Source organism: Scyliorhinus torazame, chromosome 11, assembly GCF_047496885.1.
Source record: "Scyliorhinus torazame isolate Kashiwa2021f chromosome 11, sScyTor2.1, whole genome shotgun sequence".
Lineage (NCBI taxonomy): Eukaryota > Metazoa > Chordata > Chondrichthyes > Carcharhiniformes > Scyliorhinidae > Scyliorhinus > Scyliorhinus torazame.
Genome location: NC_092717.1, coordinates 27,271,087 through 27,296,020, shown reverse-complemented (window position 1 = coordinate 27,296,020; position 24,934 = coordinate 27,271,087). Strand labels below are relative to the sequence as shown.

Genomic DNA, 24,934 nt, shown 5'->3' with positions numbered 1-24,934 from the left:
CCTTTTTCTTACCTCTGCCACGTTCCTGTTTATCAAAGATTTGGTAGTGATAGATGGGAGCAATCAGATTGCTGAAGCAACTCAGTGAGTTAAACAGTGCAGACTCAGGCTAGAGAGTGCGTTGGTCCTTTTCAATCAGTCCATAGCGTTGTTTGCAGCAATAAACTTCAGTGCAATGTGCATTGGTAATGGTAATTTACTATATGTGAACATTTATTAACGTTGCTGATAGAATGTAGACCTTTGTTTTTGGTGGTACTGTAAAACAGTAGATAGCAAATCAATAACAATGCACTGCCTGATAGGGTGGCAGAGACATGTTCAATAGTAGTTTTCAAAAGGGAATATATACTTGGAGGAGGAAACAATTGCAGGGATTTAGGGAAAATGTGAGGAGCGGGGCATCAACAGAGCTGGTGCAGACTTGTGGGTCTTATGAGCTCCTGTACTGTACTAACATTTGATTCTTTATTGGTTTATGTGTCACCGGCAAGGCCAGCATTTGTCGTGTTTAAACCCCTCAGATCCATTAGCTGCAAGCCATTCATTAATTTCTAATAATGGACTGTGGTTGACAGCTTCCACAAAACAGCTGCAGCCTTGATTCATTCATCTCCCTTCATGGATGAGTGACTCTAAGTGCTGACACCCCATTGTGGCTGATGTTTGTAAAATTTGGGTTTTCAGCACTTAGGGTCACCGCGATGCCCACCGCCAAATTGATGAAAATGGGTCATTTAGACCCATTTGTATTCATTTACATCCTCCCGTTGGGATGCGGGTGCGAACCTTGATCCTTCTGCCAGCCCGGGGGGGGGGGGGGGGGGGGGGGGGGGTGCGATTGGAGCATTGCGTCGGCATTGATCCTGATTTTTTGAATCTCCGCCACATCGGGACCCTGCTACCAGCGGTGAGTGGTGGAGAATCCAGGCCAGTCTTTAGTTGGTAGTACTTTATAATAAACGTCTCAAAATGTGAAATCACCCTCTCAACTATGAACTGGAAGTTTGAATTTCTTTTTAAAAGTTATGGTTCATCACAGAGGTCACAAAATCACATGTTCATGAGGACAATCCATTCTGTGGCTGTTTCTCTGTTTAATTAATTTTGTTTCAGCTGCTGTGTTTATTTTAAATGTTCAGGTAAAAACCCTGAGCTGGGTTCTCTCATCCCCGACACCGGAATCACGTTCAGCGACGGGACGGAGAATCCCCGATGACGGCGAAATCGGGGGCGGCGCCACTTTCACGATGCTCCACCCTCTGAAAAGCGGCGTACTCTGCGACTGCGCCGCACGCCGTATCCACGGCTTCCGTACACTCCCTGAAGCCCGCCCCGCGATGCTCTGTCCCCGACCGGCCGAGTTCCCGATGGCGTGGGACAGGTGTGGTCTCACCCATTGGGAACTCAGCGTGGGGGCTGCGGACACAGTCCAGCGCCGCCACAGTCGGGGGAGGGCTGATCCGAGGGTAGGGGTAGACATATTCGGGGCTGGGGGCACTTCGGTGGGGCGGTCCGGGGCGCGCGAGCTGGCTGAAAGGTAGGACTATTTCGCGGCCGGGTCCGTGAACGGCAACCGCCATGAAGCAAGGCGCGGCCGCTGGAGGCCGCCGCCGTGCGCATGCGCGGCCAAGGACCCGGCAATTCTGAAGGCTGTATTGGCAGCTAGAGCTGGGTGCTCTACGCTGCCTCCATGCTCGCCCCCATCACAACGGGGAATCGGTGGCCGTTTTGCGCCAGTTTTCCTGGCGTAAAACGCCACTGTTCCCTGCCGGCATAGTGACATAGTCTCCAAATCAGAGAAACCAGCCCCCTATTGGTTTCTGGGATACAAAAATTGGCCTATTTGTAAATTGTCAATTTATAAACTTCCTTCACAGTATTGTGCAGTTGCTTCATCTTTCAATAGCGGCTCCCTTTAACTTAAACACTTTCCTGTTGAAAGACTGACTATGCATTGCTGGAATACTGATTGTGATTGTTTCCCAGGTGATCAGAGTGATGTTGACAGCGTGCTGGACATGCCAGGAGTTATTGGCCATGATACCTACGAAGCCAGTTTTGAAATTCCAATAAGGAATATTCCTCACAGAAAAAGGTAGGCAACTCCCGTATGGTAAAACTATATTCCAGTTTGAGAGGATAACTTCACATTTTGGAAATTATAAGCATGTACAAGCTCGGAGTGAAACTTGTTTGGTGAAATCGGAGGCTGAGTCAGTCAATTGGCAGCCTTGATGTCTTGCTTGATCCTGAGAGGAGCTTCCAGCCATGAATCTGCTCCATTACTAAGACCATCTTTGTAACTTTAGCCCGTCTCTTACATTGTCTAAACTCATCTGTTCCTGAAATCCTCATCCATGCCTTTGTTACCACTAGGCCTTACTATTTCAACGCTCTCCAGGCTGACTTCCCATCTTCCAGCCTCCATAAACTTGACATTATCCAATAATCTACTCTCCATGCCCTTATTTGTACAAAACCCTGTTCACCCATTGCCCTGACACTGCCCTACATGGCTCCAGGTTTGAATGTTTCAACTTTAAAATTCACAGTCTTGTTTTCAAATCTCCTCATGGTATCATCTCTCCCGATCTCTGTAATCTTCCCTAGTCCTCCAGCTTTCCAAACTTTCTGAGTCCTTCCAATGCTTGCCTCCTATATATCCTCCAATCTATTTTAATCACCCCATCATTATCAGTGTGTTTTTTTGTTGCCTGGGCCCTAAGTTCAGGAATACTCTTTTTAAACCTCTTCACCTTTCTTCCTCTCACTTCCTCCTTTAAGTGAATGCATACGTTCCCCTGAGGAAGGAGCAGCGCTCCGAAAGCTAGTGTTTGAAACAAACCTGTTGGACTTTAACCTGGTGTTGTAAGACTTCTTACTGTGCTCACCCCAGTCCAACGCCGGCATGTCCACATCATTCCTCCTTTAAGACACTCCTCAAAATCTGCTTCTTTAACAAAAGCATTGTGGGGGTGGGAGTCGCGGTGGGTAGCCTGAGCCTGAGGGGGTGGGGTGGAGATGGAGGAGGGGAGTAGACTGGTGATTCAGTTGGTTTTTTTGCTTGGGTTTAGCTGAGGATGGAGAGGGTGGCTATTTTGGACGGGCCCAGATTAGTAAGGGGTCAGATGATTGGGATTTGGGTTTGGTGACGATGGCGGACCTCAGTAGAGGAGGGGGTCAGGTGTTCCTCTCGGGTTTGATTCTAGGTCGAGGGGAGTTGCGATCCTGTTCATGTAAAAAGGTGGTATTTGTGGTTGCCAGGGAAGCGTGGGGGCGGGGGGTAGGTTTGTGATGGTGAGTGGGGTCTTAGCAGGGCTTTGGTGGTTCTAGTCAATGCATACGTTCCGAATTGGGACAATGTTGACTTTATTAAGAAGTTGTTCGTGTCCATCCCGATTTGGATTCCCATCAGTCGATCATGGGACTCTAGGGTGAATAGATCTAGTCCCAAGTCAATGGCTAGGTCGGGGATGGTGAGGGTGTTGGACTGGGGTGAGCACAGTAAGAAGTCTTACAACACCAGGTTAAAGTTAGATGAGAAGAGGGGAGTGGATCCATGGAGGTTTAGACCCCGGGACAGTGGGAGTATTCCTTCTTCTCCCATGTACATCGGGTATACTTCCGTATCCAATTCTTTGTGGTGGGAGGGTGGTACTGTCGGGGGTTGTGGGGGCGGACTATGCAGGGATAGCAATTTTGGACCAAGTGTCGCATTATGTGGACATGAGGTTTGAAACGGGATGGGTACTGAGACCGGGGTAGAGGTTTGATTTGGTGCTCTGGCAGATAAAAGTGTTGTGAGAACGTGGCATTGCCGATAAAGAATTATGTGGAGTTTAAACTGAACCAAGAGGTTTCTGCGGCCGTGTTTTGCGAGGCATTGAAAGGGGTGCTTCTGGGAGAGGTTATTTTGTATAAGGCCTATAGGGATGAAGTGGAAAGGGAGGAGGGGCAGAGGCTGTTGGAAGTTATTGTAGAGGTGGCCTTGACTAAGGAGCTGGTGGCTGAAAGGAAGAATTAGCAGGGGAAGTTTGATCGTCTGACAACGGGGAAGGCAGTGGGCCAGCTTCAGTGTGAATATGGGGAGAAGGCTAGTCACCTGCTAACCCACCAACTGAGGCAGCAGGCAGAAGCAAGGGCGGCAGGCAGCAGGCCCAGCACCCCAGAGTGATATGACACATACCCTGGGAGGGTGGGCAACAGGAGTGGGGGGGTGACGGACCAGGTCACATCCTATGTGAAGCGGGCGAGTCTGAGGGCCTCCCTGGTCCTCTGGGCTTGATGACCCCTCGCCGCTGCCGCCTGTCCTGCAGCTCCTGGCTGGCCCTCAGGTTGTTCCCCAGCCTCGTCCTCCAGCCCCTGCTGGTCCGGCGCCTCCTCCTCCTCCTTGTAATCCTCCTCCTCGGAGGTGGCCATATGTGCCTCATCACCAACCCCCAGCTCGTCGCCCCGCTGCTGTGCGGGCAACCCTTCGAGCGGTGTTCTGGAGCGGTCGAGACATCGGAAGTGCATCTTGAGGAGCCCGCGCTGCATCGTTCAATCACAGCCCGGGTGGCCACATGGGCCTCATTGCATTGGGCCTCCGCCTCGGTCTCCGGCCTCCTTACTGGCGTCAGTAGCCAGGTCCTCAGCGGTTACCGCTTATCCCTTGAGAGCAAGCCGCCCATCCTGGGGTGATCCTTGAATAGGGCTGGGATGATCGGCTGCCCCAGGATGTAGCTGTCGTGCATACTCCCCAGGAAGCAGGCACACACGTGCATTATCTTCATCGGTAGTCGCACACGGGTTCTATGTTGAAGGATTGAAACCCCTTCCTGTTAACATAGGGCACTCCCAGCTGGCCCGGTGTAGCACAGAGCAACATGCGTGGCATCTATTACCCCCTGGACCTGGGCATCCTTGCGATGGCGGAGAAGCCTGCTGCCCAGGCATCGTGCTGGGCTTGGTTTTAAAAATAAATTTAGAGTACCCAATTAATTTTTTCCAATTAAGGGGCAATTTAGCGTGGCCAATCCACCTAGCCTGTTCACCTTTGGGTTGTGGGGGCAAAACTCACGCAAACACGGGGAGAATGTGCAAACTCCACACGGACAGTGACCCAGAGCCGGGATCGAACCTGGGACCTCGGCGCTGTGAGGCAGCAGGGCTAACCCACTGCGCCACCGTGCCGCCGGTCCATGTAAAAGTTGATGTGGTTTTCCACCCGGGCATACAGGGCATCCGTGAGCTGTTGGCTGTGCCTGTGGGCTGTGCCTGTGAGCTGGAACACAGATCCCCGCTGGAGCCCTGGAATGATCCCGAGGTGTAAAAGCTCAAAGCCACGGTGACCTTGACGGGCACCAGGACAGGTGCCCTCCTCCTCCACGTGGTGCCACGTCCGTGAGGATATGGCACAGGTACTGCACCGTCTCCTAGTTGAGGCGGAGCCTCCTATGGCACGCGCTGTCTGTCATCTGTTCAAACGACCAGCGACGCCTGTACACCCTGGGCCATCGCGGATCTCCCCCTCTCGGTCCCTCCCTGGACTGATGGAGGGACCTTAGGGTATGGGGCGGGGTCCGGCACATGGTCCTCCACCTCAAGCAATCTGCAGACACTGCTGCTGCCGCCGTCTCCAGCGTCTGGCCGCCCAGACTACCACCAACACCACTAGGGCAAGTTCTGAGTCCAATATCTCTGCCATAGCGTCCAATATCTGTAAGGGATTGGGAGAGGGTGTTAGACTGACAAACAGCAGTGCGTTCCACCCCGGGGCCCCCCATTCCCCCATTGAGCCCCCCCTTCCCTCCCCCACCAGAATGCCCAGCCCACGCCTTCCCGGCCGCAGTGGGCCCAACTGTACCGCGGACACCCGCTCATAACACCACCTGGACCGGGCGCTGGACGTTTCCCCGTGGCAGCCGCCCACCTCCGAACGTGGTTATGTCTCCGGAGTTGTATCCCAGCCCCTGGGGATTCAGATGTTGGCAGCTGCATGTGTGGTGTTGCCTCCCACTGTGTTCAGGCACATAATATAATTGGGATACTGGGCTATGACTCCCGCATGCAACATGACCCACCCACCCACGGGAATCCACTTGGTCACTTAACCACAATTGGCAGTTCCCTGTTAGCAATAGCGTTCAGCTGCACGGCCAGAGGCCTCAGCAGTCGGTGGGAGTTATGGGTTGTCGGTGGGGACTGACGGGCAGGGACAAGTGTTGCCCCCGGAACGGGTACACACGATCCAGGAGTTGGCATGGTGGTGCTGCGACCGGTTGCCCCCCCGGTTGCCCCCTCCCCCCCCCCCCCACCCTCCAATGGCAGCCGACCCAAGCCGCGGCTGTCTCCAACCCGCCCCTAGCCGAGGGTCCCCCGCCCCACACAGAGCCCTGGGATGGCAAAACCAGTGACCCTGGGCTCCTTGCCTGTCAGCAAAGATGGCTGCTCACCTCCTCAGCTCCCCACAGAAGCCCTTCTGCCAGGTTCACATTTTTAAAAAGGAGTAGGAATCAGCGCTTGTGTGACCACTTGCTGGGGAGGCTGACGAATGACGGGAGGCAGTTGGATATGGGGTGGCTTCTATTAATTGTATGGAAATAGGGCTTGAGTGGTGATAATTGGTTTCTCGCCATGCCACGGCGAGATCCCGATTTTGCCTACTGGAGCGGGCCGGTTGTATCGCAAACTGTTTGACACTTGGTTCTCGTTTATGGTTTCTCCCACTATTTACTGGCCTCATTCTGCTTGAACAAGAGCGTAACAAGGCCAGAGAATCACGCTCAATATTTCCTATTGTGGCTCGGAATCAAATTGCGTTTGACAATACTCCTGTGTTTTTGTAAAAATTACCTCATAGTGCCATGTGGATGGCATCAGGAAGATCAGCACTTATTGTCCACCCCTAATTGCCCTTAAGAAGTTGGTGGTGGGCTACTGCAGTCCCTCTGGTAAAGGTACACCCACAATGCTGATCGGGAAGGGGCCCTGGGATTTTGGCACAGCAACAATAAAGGAAAGGCAATATATTCCCATGTCAGGATGGTGCGGGGTTTGTTCGACTACTTGTAGTGGCACAGGTTGTGGATTTGGGAAGTGAAATCCTGGCAAATTGCTGCAGTACATCTTGTAGATGGCACACACTGTTGTCACTGTGCATCAGTGGTGGAGAGAGTGAGTGTTAAAGGTGGTGGATGGAGTGCCGATTGAGTGGACTGCTTTATTCGGGTTGATGTTGAGCTTCTTGAGTAACATGGAGCCATACTCTCCCAGGAAAGCGGAGAGTATTCCATCCCACTCCTGACTTGCGGCTTGTAGATGCTTGACAAGTTTTGGAGAGTCAGGAGATGAGTTACGTGCTGCAGAATATCTAGCCTCTGACCTCCTGTTGTAGCCACAGTATTTATATAGCTGGCCCAGGTAATTTCCTGTTAATGGTGACCAACAGGATATCAATGGTGGACGATGCAAAAATGATAATGCTGTTAAATGTCATGGCGCAGTGAGAAGGAGTGAATGGCTCCCCTCTATTCTGCCTCCTCGATTGGTCACATCAAAGATTTCTTTTTCACGAGGATATGCCTTTTCCAAATAAGAATGTATTTAACTGTTTCAGCGGTGAGCAATAAGGAGCCAATTAAACAAGGCTTTGTTGCGTGAAGAAAAGAGTAAACCAAAGGATAAATAATAATAAAAATGAGATGTCACGCATATAGGTATCGGAAATAAGAGAAGTTAGAGTCCAATGAAAAATAGGTTAAAAGAATATATGGTTCAATATCCTTTGATTATCCTTCAGATGTAGATTGTTAAACGTTGCGACTGTTTTGGATCAGCTGATTTTGTCAATGTAGTCAGATGTAGGAGATGTTGCAATTATGATGAGATCTTGGTTTGCAGGTAGATTTCTAGTTAAATTGGCTTCCAAACCAGACAATACACTTGTTCCAAGAGAGGACGAGTAGCTTTCAGCCTGTTTTTTCTGCTGAAACCTTTTGTGCAATCTTTCTCTCCAGTGGCTGCCTCCTGGCCGGTCATACTTCACCCATTGTGTATTTCCAAGGGGGCTTTGGATGGGCCTGTTGTGGCAGCCATTGTTTCAATATCAATCAACATTTTGCATTTTGATGCCTCTTCCTCAGGCAGTGACGAGTTTTGATGGGTCTCTGAATTATAGGAAATGTCTATGTGCACTCCCCTGAGGGTAACTTGTTTGTTTTGAAACCTTCACCTTGGGAGATGGCTTTGCATTTTTGAGTTTTTATTCTGTCTGATTTCAAATAGCAAAATTTCCAGTCAGTTGAAATTTTTAAATCATATATTTTCAAAATTAAAGGAACATAACCTTGTGATACTTGTTGGCGATGGCTCTTGCCAGGCACGTATGTTACTTGCCACCTATCATCAACACAAGCCTGAATGTTGTTTTGCAGTTGTTGCTGCATGTGAGACAGCTTACATGCTTACAGGTACTGAACACCACAATCATCAGTAAGCATCGCCACTTTATTGATTGATTGGTTGACTGATATTTATTGTCACATGTACCGTAGTACAGTGAAAAGTATTTTTCTGCGGCAAAGGGAACGGGCACAGTATGTACATAGTAGACAAAAGAATAATCGACAGAGTACATTGGCAGTGATACATCAACAAATAGTAATTGGTTACAGTGCGAAACAAGAGCCAAACAAGAGCAGCATAGGGCATCGTGAATAGTGTTCTTACAGGGAACAGATCAGTCCAAGGGAGAGTTGTTGAGGAGTCTGGCAGCTGTGGAGAAGAAGCTGTTCCTATGTCTGATGTGCGGGTCTTCAGACTTCTGTATCTTCTGCCTGATGGAAGATGAAGTTATCTTGGAGAGAAGGTCACTGATGAAGCAGCTGAAGATGGTTGGACCTAGGACACTGCCCTAAGGAACTCCTGAAGTGATGTCCTGGGGCTAAGATGATTGGCCTCCAGCAACCACAACCTTCTTGCATTGTGCTAGGTTTGGCTGCAATCGGTGAAGAACCTTTCCCCAATTCCCACCCACTCCACTCTCGGGTTTCTTGATGCCACACTCAGTCAAATGTTGCCTTGATGGCAAAGTCAGCCCTGCAGTTCAACTCATTTGTCCATGTTTGGTCTAAAGCTGTGATGAGGTCAGGAGCTGAGTGGCCCAGGTGGAGCCGACATTGAGCACTGGTGAGCAGGTTATTGCTGAGTAAGTGGTGCTTGATAGCACTGTTAATGACACTTTCCATCACTTTGCATCATCAAGAGTAGACAGTCGAGTTGATATTTGGATTTGTCTTGCTGGGCTGGACGTGACCTGAGGCCCTCTCCCCGATGCTCTGACGGGGCCGAGTTCCCGATGGCTTGGGTCTCTCATGCTATTTGTTTTCGGGAACTCGGCGTTGCGGCTGCGGACTCAGTCCACGGTCGGGGGAGGGCCGATCCGTGGGCAGGGGGGACTTTGGCAGGGTCTGGGGGCACTGTTGGGGGGGGGTGTGGTCCGGGGGTGGCGAGCCTGGCCAAAGGGGGGGCACTATTTGGCAGGTTGGGTCTGCGCGTGGCTGGCACCAAGTTGCGCGGCCACTGCAGGCCGCCACCGTGCGCATGCGCGGGCACGGACCGGGCAATTCTCCGGCTGTATCAGCAGCTGGCGCCGGGTGCTCTACGCTGACTTCCTGCTAGCCCCTCACCAAACGGAGGATCGGTGGACGGTTTGCGCCGATATTTCAATCGTATAACGCCACCGTTCCCACGCCGGTTTCAGGGCATAGACTCCAAATCGGAGAATCCTGCCCGAGGTTTGGGGCAATGTGGGAGCAATTTTCAAACAAGCTGTATATTTAGATTAGTAAATAACCCGTAAAAGGTGGATAATAGTTCATTGCTTGGTTAATGATATGCTTATTCATTCAAGGCAAACTGTTAAATAAAGAAATGCTGAAAAGTGAAACAATTTGCAAAGTGCCATTGTGATACAAATGAACCATTCAAGTAAAATTTGAAGTAGGAGGATGTAGAACATGTTTTGTTCCATTATTCATAGACGTGCAAAATGCTTGTACAGAAAAAAAAGCAAGTCTTTGCTGGAATTAACAGCTGATTAGTTTATTCTTTACAATTGTTGAAGCAAATCCTTGATTGCGAAAATGATATATGTCGGTTTTTTACACTTTAAACATTTCTCCATTAATTTAGACTTTGCACCAGGATTGAGGATTCGATAGGTTGGCTAATTTTGTGAGTGAATGATTTCAGTGGGGTACCTCACATACCAATTGGCGGGATTCTCCCACAATTGCCGAAATGGCCTGACGCCGGCGAACGGCGCGAACCACTCCGGCGCTGGGCCAACCGGATGTTGCGGAATTATCCTAATTTCCGGGGGCTAGGCCGGCGGCGGAGGGGTTGGTGCCGCGCCAACCGCCGCCAAAGGGCCGGTGCGAGTTGGCGCAAGCGCAGAACTGCCAGCATGGTTCCCGCGCATGCGCAGACCGGCCGGCATGTTCCAGCGCTTTGCGCAGGGGGGTTATTCTCCGCACCGGCCATGGCAGAACCCTACAGAGGCCGGCGCGGAAGGATGGAGTGCCCCCACGGCACAGGCCCGCCCACAGATCGGTGGGCCCCGATCGCGGGCCAGACCACCGTGGGGGCCTCCCCCGGGACCAGATCCCCCGTGCCCCCCCCCCGAGGGCTTCAGTGGCCGGTCTACAAGCCAGGTCCCGCCATGTGGGACCATGTCCATTTCACGCCGGCGGGACTGGCCAGGAACCGACTGCCGCTCGGCCCACTAGGGCCTAGAAAATTGCTGGGGGGGGGGGGGGGGGCTGCTAACGGTCCCTGACCGGCGCGGCGTGATCCCCGCCCCCACCCGAAAACCGGCACCGGAGAATACGGCAGCCGGCATCGGAGTGACCGGGCGGGATTCACGCCGCCCCCCCCGGGGATTCTCCGACCCGGCGGGGGTCGGCGAATCGTGTTTGATGGGCCTTCGTATTCCTGGAAAGGGGCAGTGTTGGCTTGGACAGGAGGTCAGGAAATTGTGGGTGTCCAAACTAGGATTTTCAGTCCATTTAAATTCACAAAATATGTAAGTGAAGAGAGAAAAAATCTTGTGCATAATTTCTCAGCATCTGTACCCACTTTACTTGGAGGTAACACGCAGAGTTCCGAGTGATGAGGTTGTGGGTTCAGATAGCACACAATCTAGGTGAGCTACCCAGGGCCAGGCAGAAGGAAGATTCTATTTTCAGAGCTGCTGGATGGATTGTAAACTGCAGTCCCTTCTGTCCTTTCAGATGACTGTCGACAATTCAATCCCACTATTTGGATTAGGGCAGGGAAATGCTTAATGGCATCCTCAATATTTATCCTACAACTGACCCTGCTACAGAACAAAAGTAAGCCATTAACTGCGAAGCACAATGTGGTGGCCTAAGGCCATGAAAGACGTCATAGGCCTCGTGTGTTTTATCCAACACCCTCATGTTCAATTGCGTTTCGGATTTCAGATCATTTCAATGTTCAGATACTGCATGTAGGCCTAGGTGTATTTATATCACAATGCAGCAGCCTACGTTAGCTATACTCTACATAAAATCATTGGAAAAGTAAGATTTACCGCTGCTTAATAAATACTGGAGCTGTAAGGTTCCACCCATGGCACCATCCGCGATTCAGCTTGTGAGAGAGGGTTTGCAAGGTAAACATTGCAAATAATCAACTAGACTTCCCAAGGCAAGCACGCATATCCGCGAGCATCCTGCATGCACACAGAAACACCATGGACTGGATTCTCTGATTCTGAGACTAAGTGTTGACGCTGGGCCCTGTCAGCAAGGTTCATGTCGGCTGGTGTCAGAGACTTCCCGTGCTAAGTTTAGATGCTGTTGGCTTGGGTCATGTTGCCTGGGGTCATGTTGGCTGAGCTCATGTCAGGTTGAGTCCTGTCAGGGACAGCATGGTGTCGCAGTGGGTGACACAGCAGTCTCACGGCGCCGAGGTCCCAGGTTCGATACCGGCTCTGGGCCACTGTCCGTGTGGGGTTTGCACATTCTCCCCGTGTTTGCGTGGGGTTTGCCCCCACAACCCAAAGATGTGCAGCATAGGTGGATTGGCCACACTAAATTGGCCCTTAATTGGAACTAGCATGAATTGGGTACTCTAAATTTAAAAAAAAAGATTGGGTCCTGTCGCTTCGGGTCATGTTGACTTGGATCATGTTGATTCGGGGGCGGCGCTGCTTTTGCGATGCACCACCTCCTCCAAAACAGCATACTCTAGGAGTACGCCGCCTGATGGATGGACGGACTCAGGACGTTACCTGAGGCCCTCCCCCGATGCTCCGCCCCTGATGGGCCGAGTTCCCGACGGCGTGGGTCTCTCATGCTACTTTCCGTCGGGAACTCGGCGTGGCGGCTGCGGACTCAGTCCAGCGCCGCCACAGTCGGGGGAGAGCCGAACCACGGGCAGGGGGGACTTTGGCAGGGGCTGGAGGCACTGGTGGGGGGTGGTCCGGTGGTGGCGAGCCTGGCCAAAGGGGGGTACTATTTGGCAGGCTGGTTCCTTGCACGGTGCGCGGCCGGTGGCATGTTGCACAGCGGGGTCACTGCAGGCAGCCGCCGTGTGCACGCGCGGCCACGGACCAGCCAATTCTCCGGTCATATCGTCAGCTAGAGCTGGGTGCTCTACGCTGCGTGCCTGCTAGCTCCCCACCAGACGGAAGATCGTTGGCCGTTTTGTGCCGGTTTTTCGGTCGTAAAACGCCACCATTCCCAGGCCAGCGTCAACACTTAGTCTCAGAATCAGAGAATCCAGCCCATCTTGTTTCTGTGCGCATGCAGGATGCTCGCGGATGTGCGCGCTTGCCTTGGAGTGCAGTACAACTGGAATCATACAGGAAAATTCCACCTCGAGTGTTTTCAAGTCATCCTCGATTTTAGTTTTGCTTTTTCCCCCCCGCATGCCGGATTTCCTTTCTCTTCATTTTATCCTGTCAGTATGTCTGAGCTCTCTATCCCTGCAGCCTGCAAAGCGGAGTCTTTTCTGAGTTTGAAAGGGGCCCATTCTGACTCCAGCCTTTAATTGTTTGTATTAGTGTGGTAATCACCACTGTTGTATATATTAGCCCTCAACACAATCTTTGTGCTGTTCGGCTTCCCCGCCTACATCCACAGTGATAGGGGATCCTCATTCATGAGCGATGAGCTGCATCAGTTCCTGCTCAACAGGGTTATCGCCTCCAGCAGGACGACCAGCTACAACCCCCGGGGAAACGGGCAGGTGGAGAGGGAGAACGGGATGGTCTGGAGGGCCGTCCAATCGGCCCTACGGCCCAGAAATCTCCCGGCCCCCGCTGGAAGGAGGTCCTCCCCGATGCACTGCACTCCATTTGGTCGCTACTATGCACCGCCACTAACGACACACCCCATGAACGTCTCTTTGCCTTCCCCAGGAAGTCCACATCCGGGGTGTCGCTCCCGACTTGGCTCGCAGCTCCAAGACCCGTACTCCTCCGTAGGCACGTCCGACTCCACGAGGTGGACGTGCTGGTTGAAAGGGTGCAGTTACTCCACGCTAACTCCCAGTATGCCTACGTACCGTACCCCGACGGCTGCCAGGATTCTGTCTCCCTCAGGGACCTGGCACCAGCAGGTTCCACACACACGCACACCCCTCCGGCCTGGTGCCACCCTCCCCTCCCCCGGCACACCCAGCAGCAACCCCCCCCCGGGACCATCCGTCCTCCCCCTGCCCACGCCCGAGGATGAAGAGGATTTTGGCATGCTCCCGGAGTGACCGAGAACCAGACCAACACCGGAATCGCCGCCACCACTGTGCCGCTCCCAACGCCACATCAAGGCCCCGGACCGGCTAAATCTATAATTGGTTCGGGACTATCAAACCACCGTGTACTGGACTTCAGAAAGAAATATTTTTTTCCGCTTCTGTATATTAAACTTGCTCTGTACATAGTTCTCCACCACCCCTGCCGGACTCAATTTTAACAGGGGTGAACGTGGTAATTCCACTGTTGTATATATTAGGAGATGTGTGGTAAGGTCCCTGTACTACAGGTACGGGGGTAGTCCCTGCCTGCTGGCTCCGCCCAGTAGGCGGAGTATAAATATGTGTGCTCCCTATACAGCAGCCATTTCGCCAGCTGCTGTAGGAGGCCACACATCTGAGAGTAATAAAGCCTCAGTTGTATTCAACTCTTGTCTCTGTGCAATTGATTGTGCATCAATTAGTTTCGGGTTCCTCGCCGCCACTATTTCCTGCTCCCTGCAGAGGTCCAAGGCATAGAAATCAGCCAGCAGCATGTCTAGAGATTTATGATGATTCCCGGGGGCAGGCAGTACCACGGAACCCTTGTTATGAATTGATGAACACTGAGGGACGGGAGCAGGACGTGGCCAAGGTGCTGCCTGTCTCTGAGGAAATCGGCAAGATTCTGTCAGCAGCACTGCTCAAACAGATTTCTCCACCCACAAATCTTTGCAACTCAGTGTTATTAATTTCACCTCACCGTATACCGACTGTGTTTGACTTATTTTTTAAATATAAATTTTGAGTACCCAATTATTTTTTTTCCAATTAAGGGGCAATTGAGCGCGGCCCGCCCACCGAACCGGCACATCTTTTTTGGGTCGTGAGGGTGAAACCCACGCAGACACGAGAGAACGTGCAAACTCCACACGGGCAGAGAACCCGGGTCCTCAGCGCCGTAGGCAGCAGTGCTAACCACTGCGCCACCGTGCTGCCCTGTTACTGTGCTTGATTTCTGGGTGCCTGCCCTAAAAATGGGGCCGCCCATGATATTAGACCTCAATGGGCAATCTGCGGCCTGATTTTAAATCAGGAAGAGCAGTAAACGATATCCCTCCCAATAACTATTTTACAACGTGAGCAGATTGTTACTAATTATTGATTTGAGTAATTTATTTATTTTGCCAAACTGTAAAAAAAAATCTGGATAGAATTCCACTTCATTAACAAAATATCCTTCACAGATCAAAACCAGTGTCCAAAATACACCCCATTGAAAACAAGGCTCAACACTACCAGGTAAGAGGACACATTAACTGATTCCGGTAATCTTATTTCAAGGCTGTTTAACAAATGCAACTGGACAACTATTCACCAGAGAATTCTTGTTTTCCTGTGCGCACCAGATTGCCATCACCATTACTGAGGCACGACAGCTGGCCGGGGAGAACATCAACCCAGTGGTGGCAATTGAAGTCGGAGATGAAAAAAAGCAAACAACGGTTAAAGAGGCAACAAATTCGCCATTATACAGTGAGGTAAAAATATCGAATCGCTCATGTCAATGGTTGAGTGAAAAATATTGTTCTGCGTACAGTCTAGGCAGATCGTTCCACACATGTAAAGCATAGGACATGCAATAGATATACGGGGCGTCATTCTCCGACCCCCCGCCGGGTCGGAGAATGGCCGTTGGCCGCCGTGAATCCCGCCCCCGCCCCCGCCGAAGTCTCCGCTCCCGGAGATTGGGCGGGGGCGGGAATCGGGCCGCGCCGGTTGGCCCCTGCTGGATTCTCCGGCCCGGATGGGCCGAAGTCCCGCCCAGAAATTGCCTGTCCCGCCGGCGTAAATCAAACCTGGTATTTACCGGCGGGACCAGGCGGCGTGGGCGGGCTCCGGGGTCCTGGGGGGGGGGGGCGCAGGGCGATCTGACCCCGGGGGGTGCCCCCACGGTGGCCTGGCCCGCGATCGGGGCCCACCGATCCGCGGGCGGGCCTGTGCCGTGGGGGCACTCTTTCCCTTCCGCCTCCGCCACGGCCTCCACCATGGCGGAGGCGGAAGAGACTCTCCCCACTGCGCATGCGCGGGAAACTGACAGCGGCCGCTGATGCTCCCGTGCATGTGCCGGGAAACTGACAGCGGCCGCTGACGCTCCTGCGCATGCGCCGCATTTCCGCGCCAGCTGGCGGGGCAACAAAGGCCATTTCCGCCAGCTGGCGGGGCGGAAGTCCCTCCGGCGTCGGCCTAGCCCCTCAATGTTGGGGCTAGGCCGCCAAAGATGCGGAGCATTCCGCACCTTTGGGCCGGCGCGATGCCCGTCTGATTGGCGCCGTCTTTGGCGCCAGTCGGCGGACATCTCACCGTTGGGGGAGAATTTCGCCCACGGTGTGAATACATAGACATCGGGTGAATCTTACGGACTGTAGTACTACTCAGTAGAGAATATGTGAGGAGAGATTAGTTCAGTCCATATGAGGGTCATTCAGGAGTCTGGTAACAACGGGGAAGAAGCTGTTTTTGTATCTGTTAGTGCGTGCTCTCAGACTTTTGTATCTTCTGCCCGATGGAAGAGGTTGGATGAGAGAATAACTTGGGTGTGAGGGGTCTTTGATTATGCTGCCCGCTTTCCCAAGGCAGCGGGACGTGTAGATAGTGTCAATGGATGGGAGGTGAGTTGGCGTGATGGACTGGGCTGTGTTCACGACTCTCTGTAGTTTCTTACGGTCTTGGGCCGAGCAGTTGCCATACTAGGCTGTGATGCAGCCAGATAGGATGCGTTCTATGGTGCACCTGTAAAAATTGGTGAGAGTCAAAGAACAAAGAAAAGTACAGCACAGGAACAGGCCCTTCGGCCCTCCAAGCCCGTGCCGACCATGCTGCCCGTCTAAACTAAAATCTTCCACACTTCCTGAGTCCATATCCCTTTATTCCCATCATATTCATATATTTGTCAAGATGCCCCTTAAATGTCACTCTCGTCCCTGCTTCCACCACCTCTTCCGGCAGCAAGTCCCAGGCACCCACTACCCTCTGTGTAAAAAACTTGCCTCGTACATCTCCTCTAAACCTTGCCCCTCGCACCTTAAACCCATACCCCCTAGTAATTGACCCCTCTACCCTGGGAAAAAGCCTCTGATTATCCACTCTGTCTATGCCCCTCATAATTTTGTAGACCTCTATCAGGTCGCCCCTCAACTTCATCGTTCCAGTGAGAACAAACCGAGTTTATTCAACCGCTCCTCAGAGCTAATGCCCTTCATACCAGGCAACATCCTGGTAAATCTCTTCTGCACCCTCTCTAAAGCCTCCACATCCTTCTGGTAGTGTGGTGACCAGAATGGAGTACTATACTCCAAGTGTGGCCTAACTAAGGTTCTATACAGCTGCAACATGACTTGCCAATTCTTATACTCAATGCCCCAGCCAATGAAGGTAAGCATGCCGTATGCCTTCTTGACTACCTTCTCCACCTGTGGTCACCTTTCAGTGATCTGTGGACCTGTACACCTAGATCTCTCTGACTGTCAATACTCTTGAGGGTTCTACCATTCACTGTATATTCCCCACCTGCATTAGACCTTCCAAAATGCATGACCTCACATTCGTCCGGATTAAACTCCATCTGCCATCTCTCCGCCCAAGTTTCCAAACGATCTAAATCCTGCTGCATCCTCTGACGGTCCTCATCGCTATCCGCAATTCCACCAACCTTTGTGTCGTCTGCAAACTTACTAATCAGACCAGTTACATTTTCCTCCAAATCATTTATATATACTACGAACAGCAAAGGTCCCAGCACTGATCCCTGTGGAACACCATTAGTCACAGCCCTTCAATCAGAAAAGCACCCGTCCATTGCTACTCTCTGCCTTCTATGACCTAGCCAGTTCTGTATCCATCATGCCAGCTCATCCCTGATCCCGTGTGACTTCAACTTTTGTACCAGTCTGCCATGAGGGACCTTGTCAAAGGCCTTACTGAAGTCCACATAGACAACATCCACTGCCCTACCTGCATCAATCATCTTCGTGACCTCTTCGAAAAACTCTATCAAGTTAGTGAGACACGACCTGCCCTTCACAAAACCGTGCTGCCTCTCGCTAATACGTCCATTTGCTTCCAAATGGGAGTAGATCATGTCTCGAAGAATTCTCTCCAGTAACTTCCCTACACTGACGTAAGGCCTGTAGTTCCCTGGATTATCCTTGCTACCCTTCTTAAACAAAGGAACAGCATTGGCTATTCTCCAGTCCTCCGGGACATCACCTGAAGACAGTGAGGATCCAAAGATTTCTGTCAAGGCCTCAGCAATTTCCTCTCTAGCCTCCTTCAGAATTCTGGGGTAGATCGCATCAGGTCCTGGGGACTTATCTACCTTAATATTTTTCAAGACGCCCAACACCTCGTCTTTTTGGATCTCAATGTGACCCAGGCTATCTACACATCCTTCTCCAGACTCAACATCCACCAATTCCTTCTCTTTGGTGAATACTGATGCAAAGTATTCATTTAGTACCTCACCCATTTCCTCTGGCTCCACACATAGATTCCCTTGCCTGTCCTTCAGTGGGTCAACCCTTTCCCTGGCTACCCTCTTGCTTTTTATGTACGTGTAAAAAGCCTTGGGATTTTCCTTAACCCTATTTGCCAATGACTTTTCGTGACCCCTTTTAGCCCTCCTGACTCCTTGCTTAAGTTCCTTCCTACTTTCCTTATATTCCACACAGGCTTCGTCTGTTCCTAGCCTTCTAGCCCTGACACATGCCTCCTTTTTCTTTTTGACGAGGCCTACAATATCTCTCGTTATCCAAGGTTCCCGAAATTTGCTGTATTTATCCTTCTTCCGCACAGAAACATGCCGGTCCTGAATTCCTTTCAACTGACATTTGAAAGCCTCCCGCATGTCAGATGTTGATTTACCTTCAAACATCCGCCCCCAATCTAGGTTCTTCAGTTTCCGCCTAATATCATTGTAATTAGCCTTCCCCCAATTTAGCACATTTACCCTGGACCACTCTTATACTTGTCCACCAGCACTTTAAAACTTACTGAATTGTGGTCACTGTTCTCAAAATGCTCCCCTACTGAAACTTCTACCACCTGGCTGGACTCATTCCCCAATACCAGGTCCAGTACAGCCCATTCCCTAGTTGGACTATCCACATATTGTTTTAAGAAGCCCTCCTGGATGCTCCTTACAAACTCTGCCCCGTCCAAGCCCCGAGCACTAAGTGAGTCCCAGTCAATATTGGGGAAGTTGAAGTCTCCCATCACCACAACCCTGTTGCTTTTACTCCTTTCCAAAATCTGTCTACATATCTGTTCCTCTATCTCCCGCTGGCTGTTGGGAGGCCTGTAGTAGGCCTCTTATTCCTGATTTCTACCCATATAGCCTTGCTGCCCTCTGAGGTGTCCTCCCGTAGTACAGCTGTGATATTCTCCCTAACCAGTAGTGCAACTCTGCCACCCCTTTCACATCCCCCTCTATCCCACCTGAAACATCTAAATCCTGGAACGTTTAGCTGCCAATCCTGTCCTTCCCTCAACCAGGTCTCTGTAATGGCAACAACATCATAGTTCCAAGTACTAATCCAAGCTCTAAGTTCATCTGCCTTACCCGTTATACTTATTGCATTAAAACATATGCACTTCAGGCCACCAGTTCCGCTGTTTTCAGCAACATCTCCCTGTCTGCTCTTCCTCAGAGTCATACTGGCCCTATTCCCTAGTTCTCCCTCAATGTTTTCACCTTCTGACCTTTGCTCCGGTACCCACCCCCTGCCATACTAGTTTAAACCCTCCCGTGTGACACTAGCAAACCTCGCGACCAGGATATTTATGGCTCTCCAGTTTAGATGCAACCCGTCCTTCTTATACAGGTCACACCTGCTCCAGAAGAGCTCCCAGTGGTCCAGATAACGGAAACCCTTCCTCCTACACCAGCTGTTTAGCCACGTGTTTAGCTGCTCTATCTTCCTATTTCTACCCTCACTGGCACGTGGCACAGGGAGTAATCCCGAAATTACAACCCTAGAGGTCCTGTCTTTTAACTTTCTGCCTAGCTCCCTGAACTCCTGCTGCAGGACCTCATGCCCCTTCCTGCCTAAGTTGTTGTACCAATATGTACAACGACCTCTGCCTGTTTGCCCTCCCCCTTCAGGATGCCTGCTACCCGTTCTGAGACATCCTGGACCTGGCACCAGGGAGGCAACATACCATCCTGGAGTCTCTTTCACGTCCACAGAAGCGCCTATCTGTGCCCCTGACTATAGAGTCCCCTATGACTATTGCTCTTCTGCACTTTGACCCTCCCTGCTGAACATCAGAGCCAGGCGTGGTGCCACTGCTCTGGCTGTTGCTGTTTTCCCCTGATAGGCTATTCCCCCCAACAGTATCCAAAGCGGTATACCTGTTCGAGAGGGGGACAACCACAGGGGATTCCTGCACTGACTGCCTGCCCCTTCTGGTGGTCGCCCATCTCTCTGCCTGCACCTTGGGTGTGACCATGTCTCTATAACTCCTACCTATGACGCTTTCCGCCACTTGCATGCTCCAAAGTGCATCCAATTGCTGCTCCAACCGAACCACGTGGTCTGTGAGGAGCTGCCGTTGGTTACACTTGCTGCAGATATAGTCGACCGGAACGCTGGAAGCGTCACAGATCTGCCACATCTCACAGTTGGAGCACTGCACCCCGCTGAGTGACATTTAAGCATTAATTAATTAATTTAAAATAAACACTTGAATTATTGTTAGATTGAGTTACAATTAACTATATGGCCCTGACGCTAGATGATTTTTACTGTAAAATTAAAATTAATTTTAATTAATTTGTCAATGTCAATGTGGACATTCCGAATTTCCTTAGTTTCCTGAGAAAGTATAGGCACTGTTGTGCTTTCTTGGTCGTAGCGTTGCACGTGTTGTGAACGCATTATGGTGGTTTCGAATGTGAGGATAAGGAAGATTTTAAATGTAAGTTTAGAAAGAATCCGAATAGCATTCAGAGTTTTTAAAAAAAGAAGATCCCTAACAAGTGGAGAGGGTGCACAGTCGAGCGCATACCTCTGCCATGCTGTGTTAACGCCACATTATTACAATGACCCAACTCTTCCTTGTGACTTTTCCCTGTTTGGCTGATGGTCTTTAGCTAAAAAGCGGGAAAAAAATATTTTTATTAAGAGTTTCTGGTGCTTTCGAATCGCGCCCCCCCCCCCCCCCCCCCCCCCCCCCACCCCACCGAGGTCTGAATTTCCCACCCGAGATCAACGGACCTTTAAATAGTTCGTCAAAATTTCCATCCTGACCAGGATGATTCTCATGGTGGGGTGGGGAGGGGGGCGGGGGGGGGGGGGGGGGGGGGGGGGGGGGGGGGGTGACAACTTGAAAATATACCCCACATCCCACTGAGGCTAATCTGCACCCAACAGCCTGCTCGGAAAACACTGCTCACGTTTTGAGAGCTGTAAGGAATTGCACCACGGCAATTGGGGCAATCCACAACATTCTGAAATAACCAATAGCAACGTAAATAAAAGAACCCACAACATCCTCAAAAAAGTCAAGTTGCCCACTGCCATAAAGTTAGATGGTTAAAAAAACTCCAGGATCCGCATATGCCTCGTTGCCAAAAACTAATCCGTTCTTCCATTGGCCCTACCCTATCTGTGAAACAGGTTTTGTTGAAATCCATCCACCACTTTTGATGTTCGAGAAATAATGGGTGCAATTCTCACTAAAGTGTCATTATGGGCACTTGGTCATTTCTTTGGAGGGGGCGTGTTTTGTACCAGCATTGAGAGGGGTGGCACCTCCGAGATCAGGGTGCCTCTCAAAGTTAAGTGACAGGACTCCCCCTCTTCCCCCCCCCCCCCTCTGGGGGACATCGTGACCCTATACAGACAAGGGGAACACTCCACCCCTTGACCACAGAGGGACAACTTCTCCCGCCACTGAGTGTTCGGGTAATGCCCCTCCACATACATTAGGGTGACGCGACCACCTCCCACCCTCGCCGAAATCACACCCCCCTCCCATCCTCAACGGTATCAGCCCCCCCCCCCCAAATGCTGGCACCAGGCCCCCCCAAGTGAGCAGCACGCTGCCATGGGGTCGCCAATGGCCCCCATCCCCTTCAGACCCCCTTCAGGCCCTGACCCTTGGCAGTGCCAACCTGGTACTACCCTCTAGCCCCTTAGCAGTGCCCCTTGGCAGTGCCTCTTTGCATCCTGACAGTGGCAATCTGCCATTTCCCTGACCACCCGTGACTACTATGGCCTTCAAGCCCCCTGACCTGGTCATCAAGAGACCAGTAGTGATTCCCACCAGCGCCACGTCACACCGACAGGTGGGAACACTGCACATGCCTGGAAGTTTCGGCATCAAGCCATCTTGGCATATTAAAATCTATATTGAAATGAGTAATAATCAGGTTCATGCCCTCACTGGGTGTTAAGCCGATTGCGTCTGTTGGGAGGACCCTGGAATATCGCAAACTGTTTGATGCCCGGCGCAAGTCCTGTTTCAGGGCACTGCCGGTATTTTCCCGCATGCAGGAATTTGCACCGGACGCAACGTGGCAGGAGAATCTCCCTTGTTGTTTGCAGACAAACAGGCCACCAGTGGCTCAAACATGTTCACCTTCAGCGGTGGAGATAATAAAAATACAGAAAGAGAGAATACCTCGGCGTGCAATCTGAGAATCTGGCTGGGTGTCTGCTGGTCCTACCGGGAGGCCGGTCAGTCAGCCAAAATCAGGGTTAGTTTAATATCAGGCAGAGATGGGGAGAGAGATGGACAAAGGCTCAGGCTACTCCAGCCCCTAACAGTCTCTCAGATTCCAAGAACGATTTATCTTTCCTCAGCTGTCCAGCTGCCAGCAGAGAGAGGGCAGAATGTACATGACCTACACTCATCCCAATTTAGCCCAAAGATGGCGTTGGATTTCCATTGACATCATAAGACCCCAATTTAAATATTTGAAATCAGCTTGCCACTTTCTTCAGGCACGTAGTTAGGCCACCTATGCAAAGGACCCAGCACAATGGCCACCAGCCACAAAGGCGGCGGCAATGGAGTGGTAAATTCTTGAATTCCATTTTCATACCACTCCTGGCTTGTTTCCGCCAGATGGGAGACCTGAGGGTCCAGCCCGTAATCGCAAAGGCAACGCTTCCGAGCTCCTGTACCCTGTGTCCATTTGAGGAAACTGGGCAGAGTGCACAAGATCATGTGCCCGCACCTGAGAATCTTCACACATTGGCTCACCGACCTTCATTATGTTGCCCAGGGACTGCTGAGTGAAAAGCAACTTTTCTTCCATTGGGGTAGATGGAAAATTCCATAGAGCAGCTACTTGAAAATTCCTGCACACCTCAATGATAGAACGTCATTGACAAAGGACTGGCGGTTGCCTCTCATTCTGCCCCACCCACCCTGCCCACTACACACACATACACACACACATATACACACACAGGTACTCATGTACATAGACATGTACACACACACATACACACACACGTACACACTCACGCACATACAGACACGTACACACACATGTACACACGCACACACATACACATGTACATACAGACACATACACACGCATACGCACATACACACACTCACGAACATACACATGTACACGCACACACGTATACACACACGCACTTACGTTCATACACACACGTACACGCACACGTACACAAACACACACATATATACACATACTCACCTACATACAGACATGTACACACATACACGTACATATACACACACGTACACGCACACATACACGTACACACAGACACATACACACACGTACACAGATGTACACACACGTACACACATACGTGCACACACACATGTACACACACAGACACATACACACACGCATATATACACACACTCGCGTACATACAGACATGCACACACATACACGTACATATACACACACACACATACACACATACACGTACACACAGACACACATACACACACGTACACAGATGTACACTCACACGTACACACGTACGCACACACACACATGTACACACACAGACACGTACACACACGCATATATACACACACGCGTACATACAGACACGCACACACATACATGTGCATACACACACACATGTGCACACATACACGTACACACAGACCCACATACACACATACGTCCACACACGCACACGTACACACATACACACACGTACACACATACACACACGTACACACATACACACACGTACACACACACATGCGCACACACACACATGTACACACATACACACACCCGTACACACTAACACACACACACACACTTTATTAGGAATGCTGTGTGGCATGGAGAGCCACAGAACAGGATGAAGAAAGAAATATATAGTTTTGCAAAAAAAACTTTTAAAAATTGAAGTATGTCAATAAAAAATAAACACAAACTGGGTAGCATTCACTGCTAAATGAAATGGACGCTTAGAAGTAATGGCAGATGTGATATTGATTTTTATTTCCGAGAAAGGGTATCAAGCTCACAAAACACGACAAATATAAATCGATTATGTTTAAAGTAAATATACATTGATATTCCATTTTTCCTCGGCTTTTTATTTTATTGTCTGGATAACCTGTACAGACATAAAATAAAATAACTCCTCAGTAGTTATAAATAGTGGAGAAACTTTCACAACTGTATTCAGTCTCTCTTATTGAAACTCAGTTAGATCCTGCCTGGCTACAAATTGAGGCTGGGTGAGAAATGGCCCTTGAGTGGTCACTGAGTGACCAATTAAATTGGGGCATGGGCAGGCTGGCCTAGGCCTTGACCGTCCCACCATAAAATTGTGGGAGACTCAGAGTGGTCAGGAGGGCAGATGGAAAATCATTCAGGGAATCAAACTGGCCTACCCGCTATCTGCAAGCCCATTGATGGGGGGGTGGGGGGCATAAAGTGTATGCCTGTGGTCTCATTGAAGCATACAACATTTTTAAGAGCTTTACTGTGTGGATGCTGGAAAACTGTTTCCCATAGCTGGGGAATCTAAAGCAAGTGATCACAGTCCCAGAATAAGAGGTCAGCCATTTTGTTCTGAAATGAGGAGAAATGTCCTCACTTAAAGAGTGTGAATCTTTGGAATTATCCACTGCAGAGAGCTATAGATGCTGCATTGTTGAGTATATTCAT

The 24,934-nt window shown here is 50.7% G+C and overlaps 1 protein-coding gene across 1 annotated transcript in view; it reads left to right on the top strand.

Moving 5' to 3' along the window:
- fer1l6 (fer-1 like family member 6) overlaps nt 1–24,934 on the top strand; it is a 203,395-nt gene that overhangs the window by 15,425 nt on the left and 163,036 nt on the right. Inside the window, exons 3-5 of the mRNA XM_072467070.1 lie at nt 1,990–2,098; nt 14,991–15,045; nt 15,153–15,284. Coding sequence (XP_072323171.1) covers nt 1,990–2,098; nt 14,991–15,045; nt 15,153–15,284 — 296 coding nt within the window. The remainder of the gene's footprint in view (nt 1–1,989; nt 2,099–14,990; nt 15,046–15,152; nt 15,285–24,934) is intronic.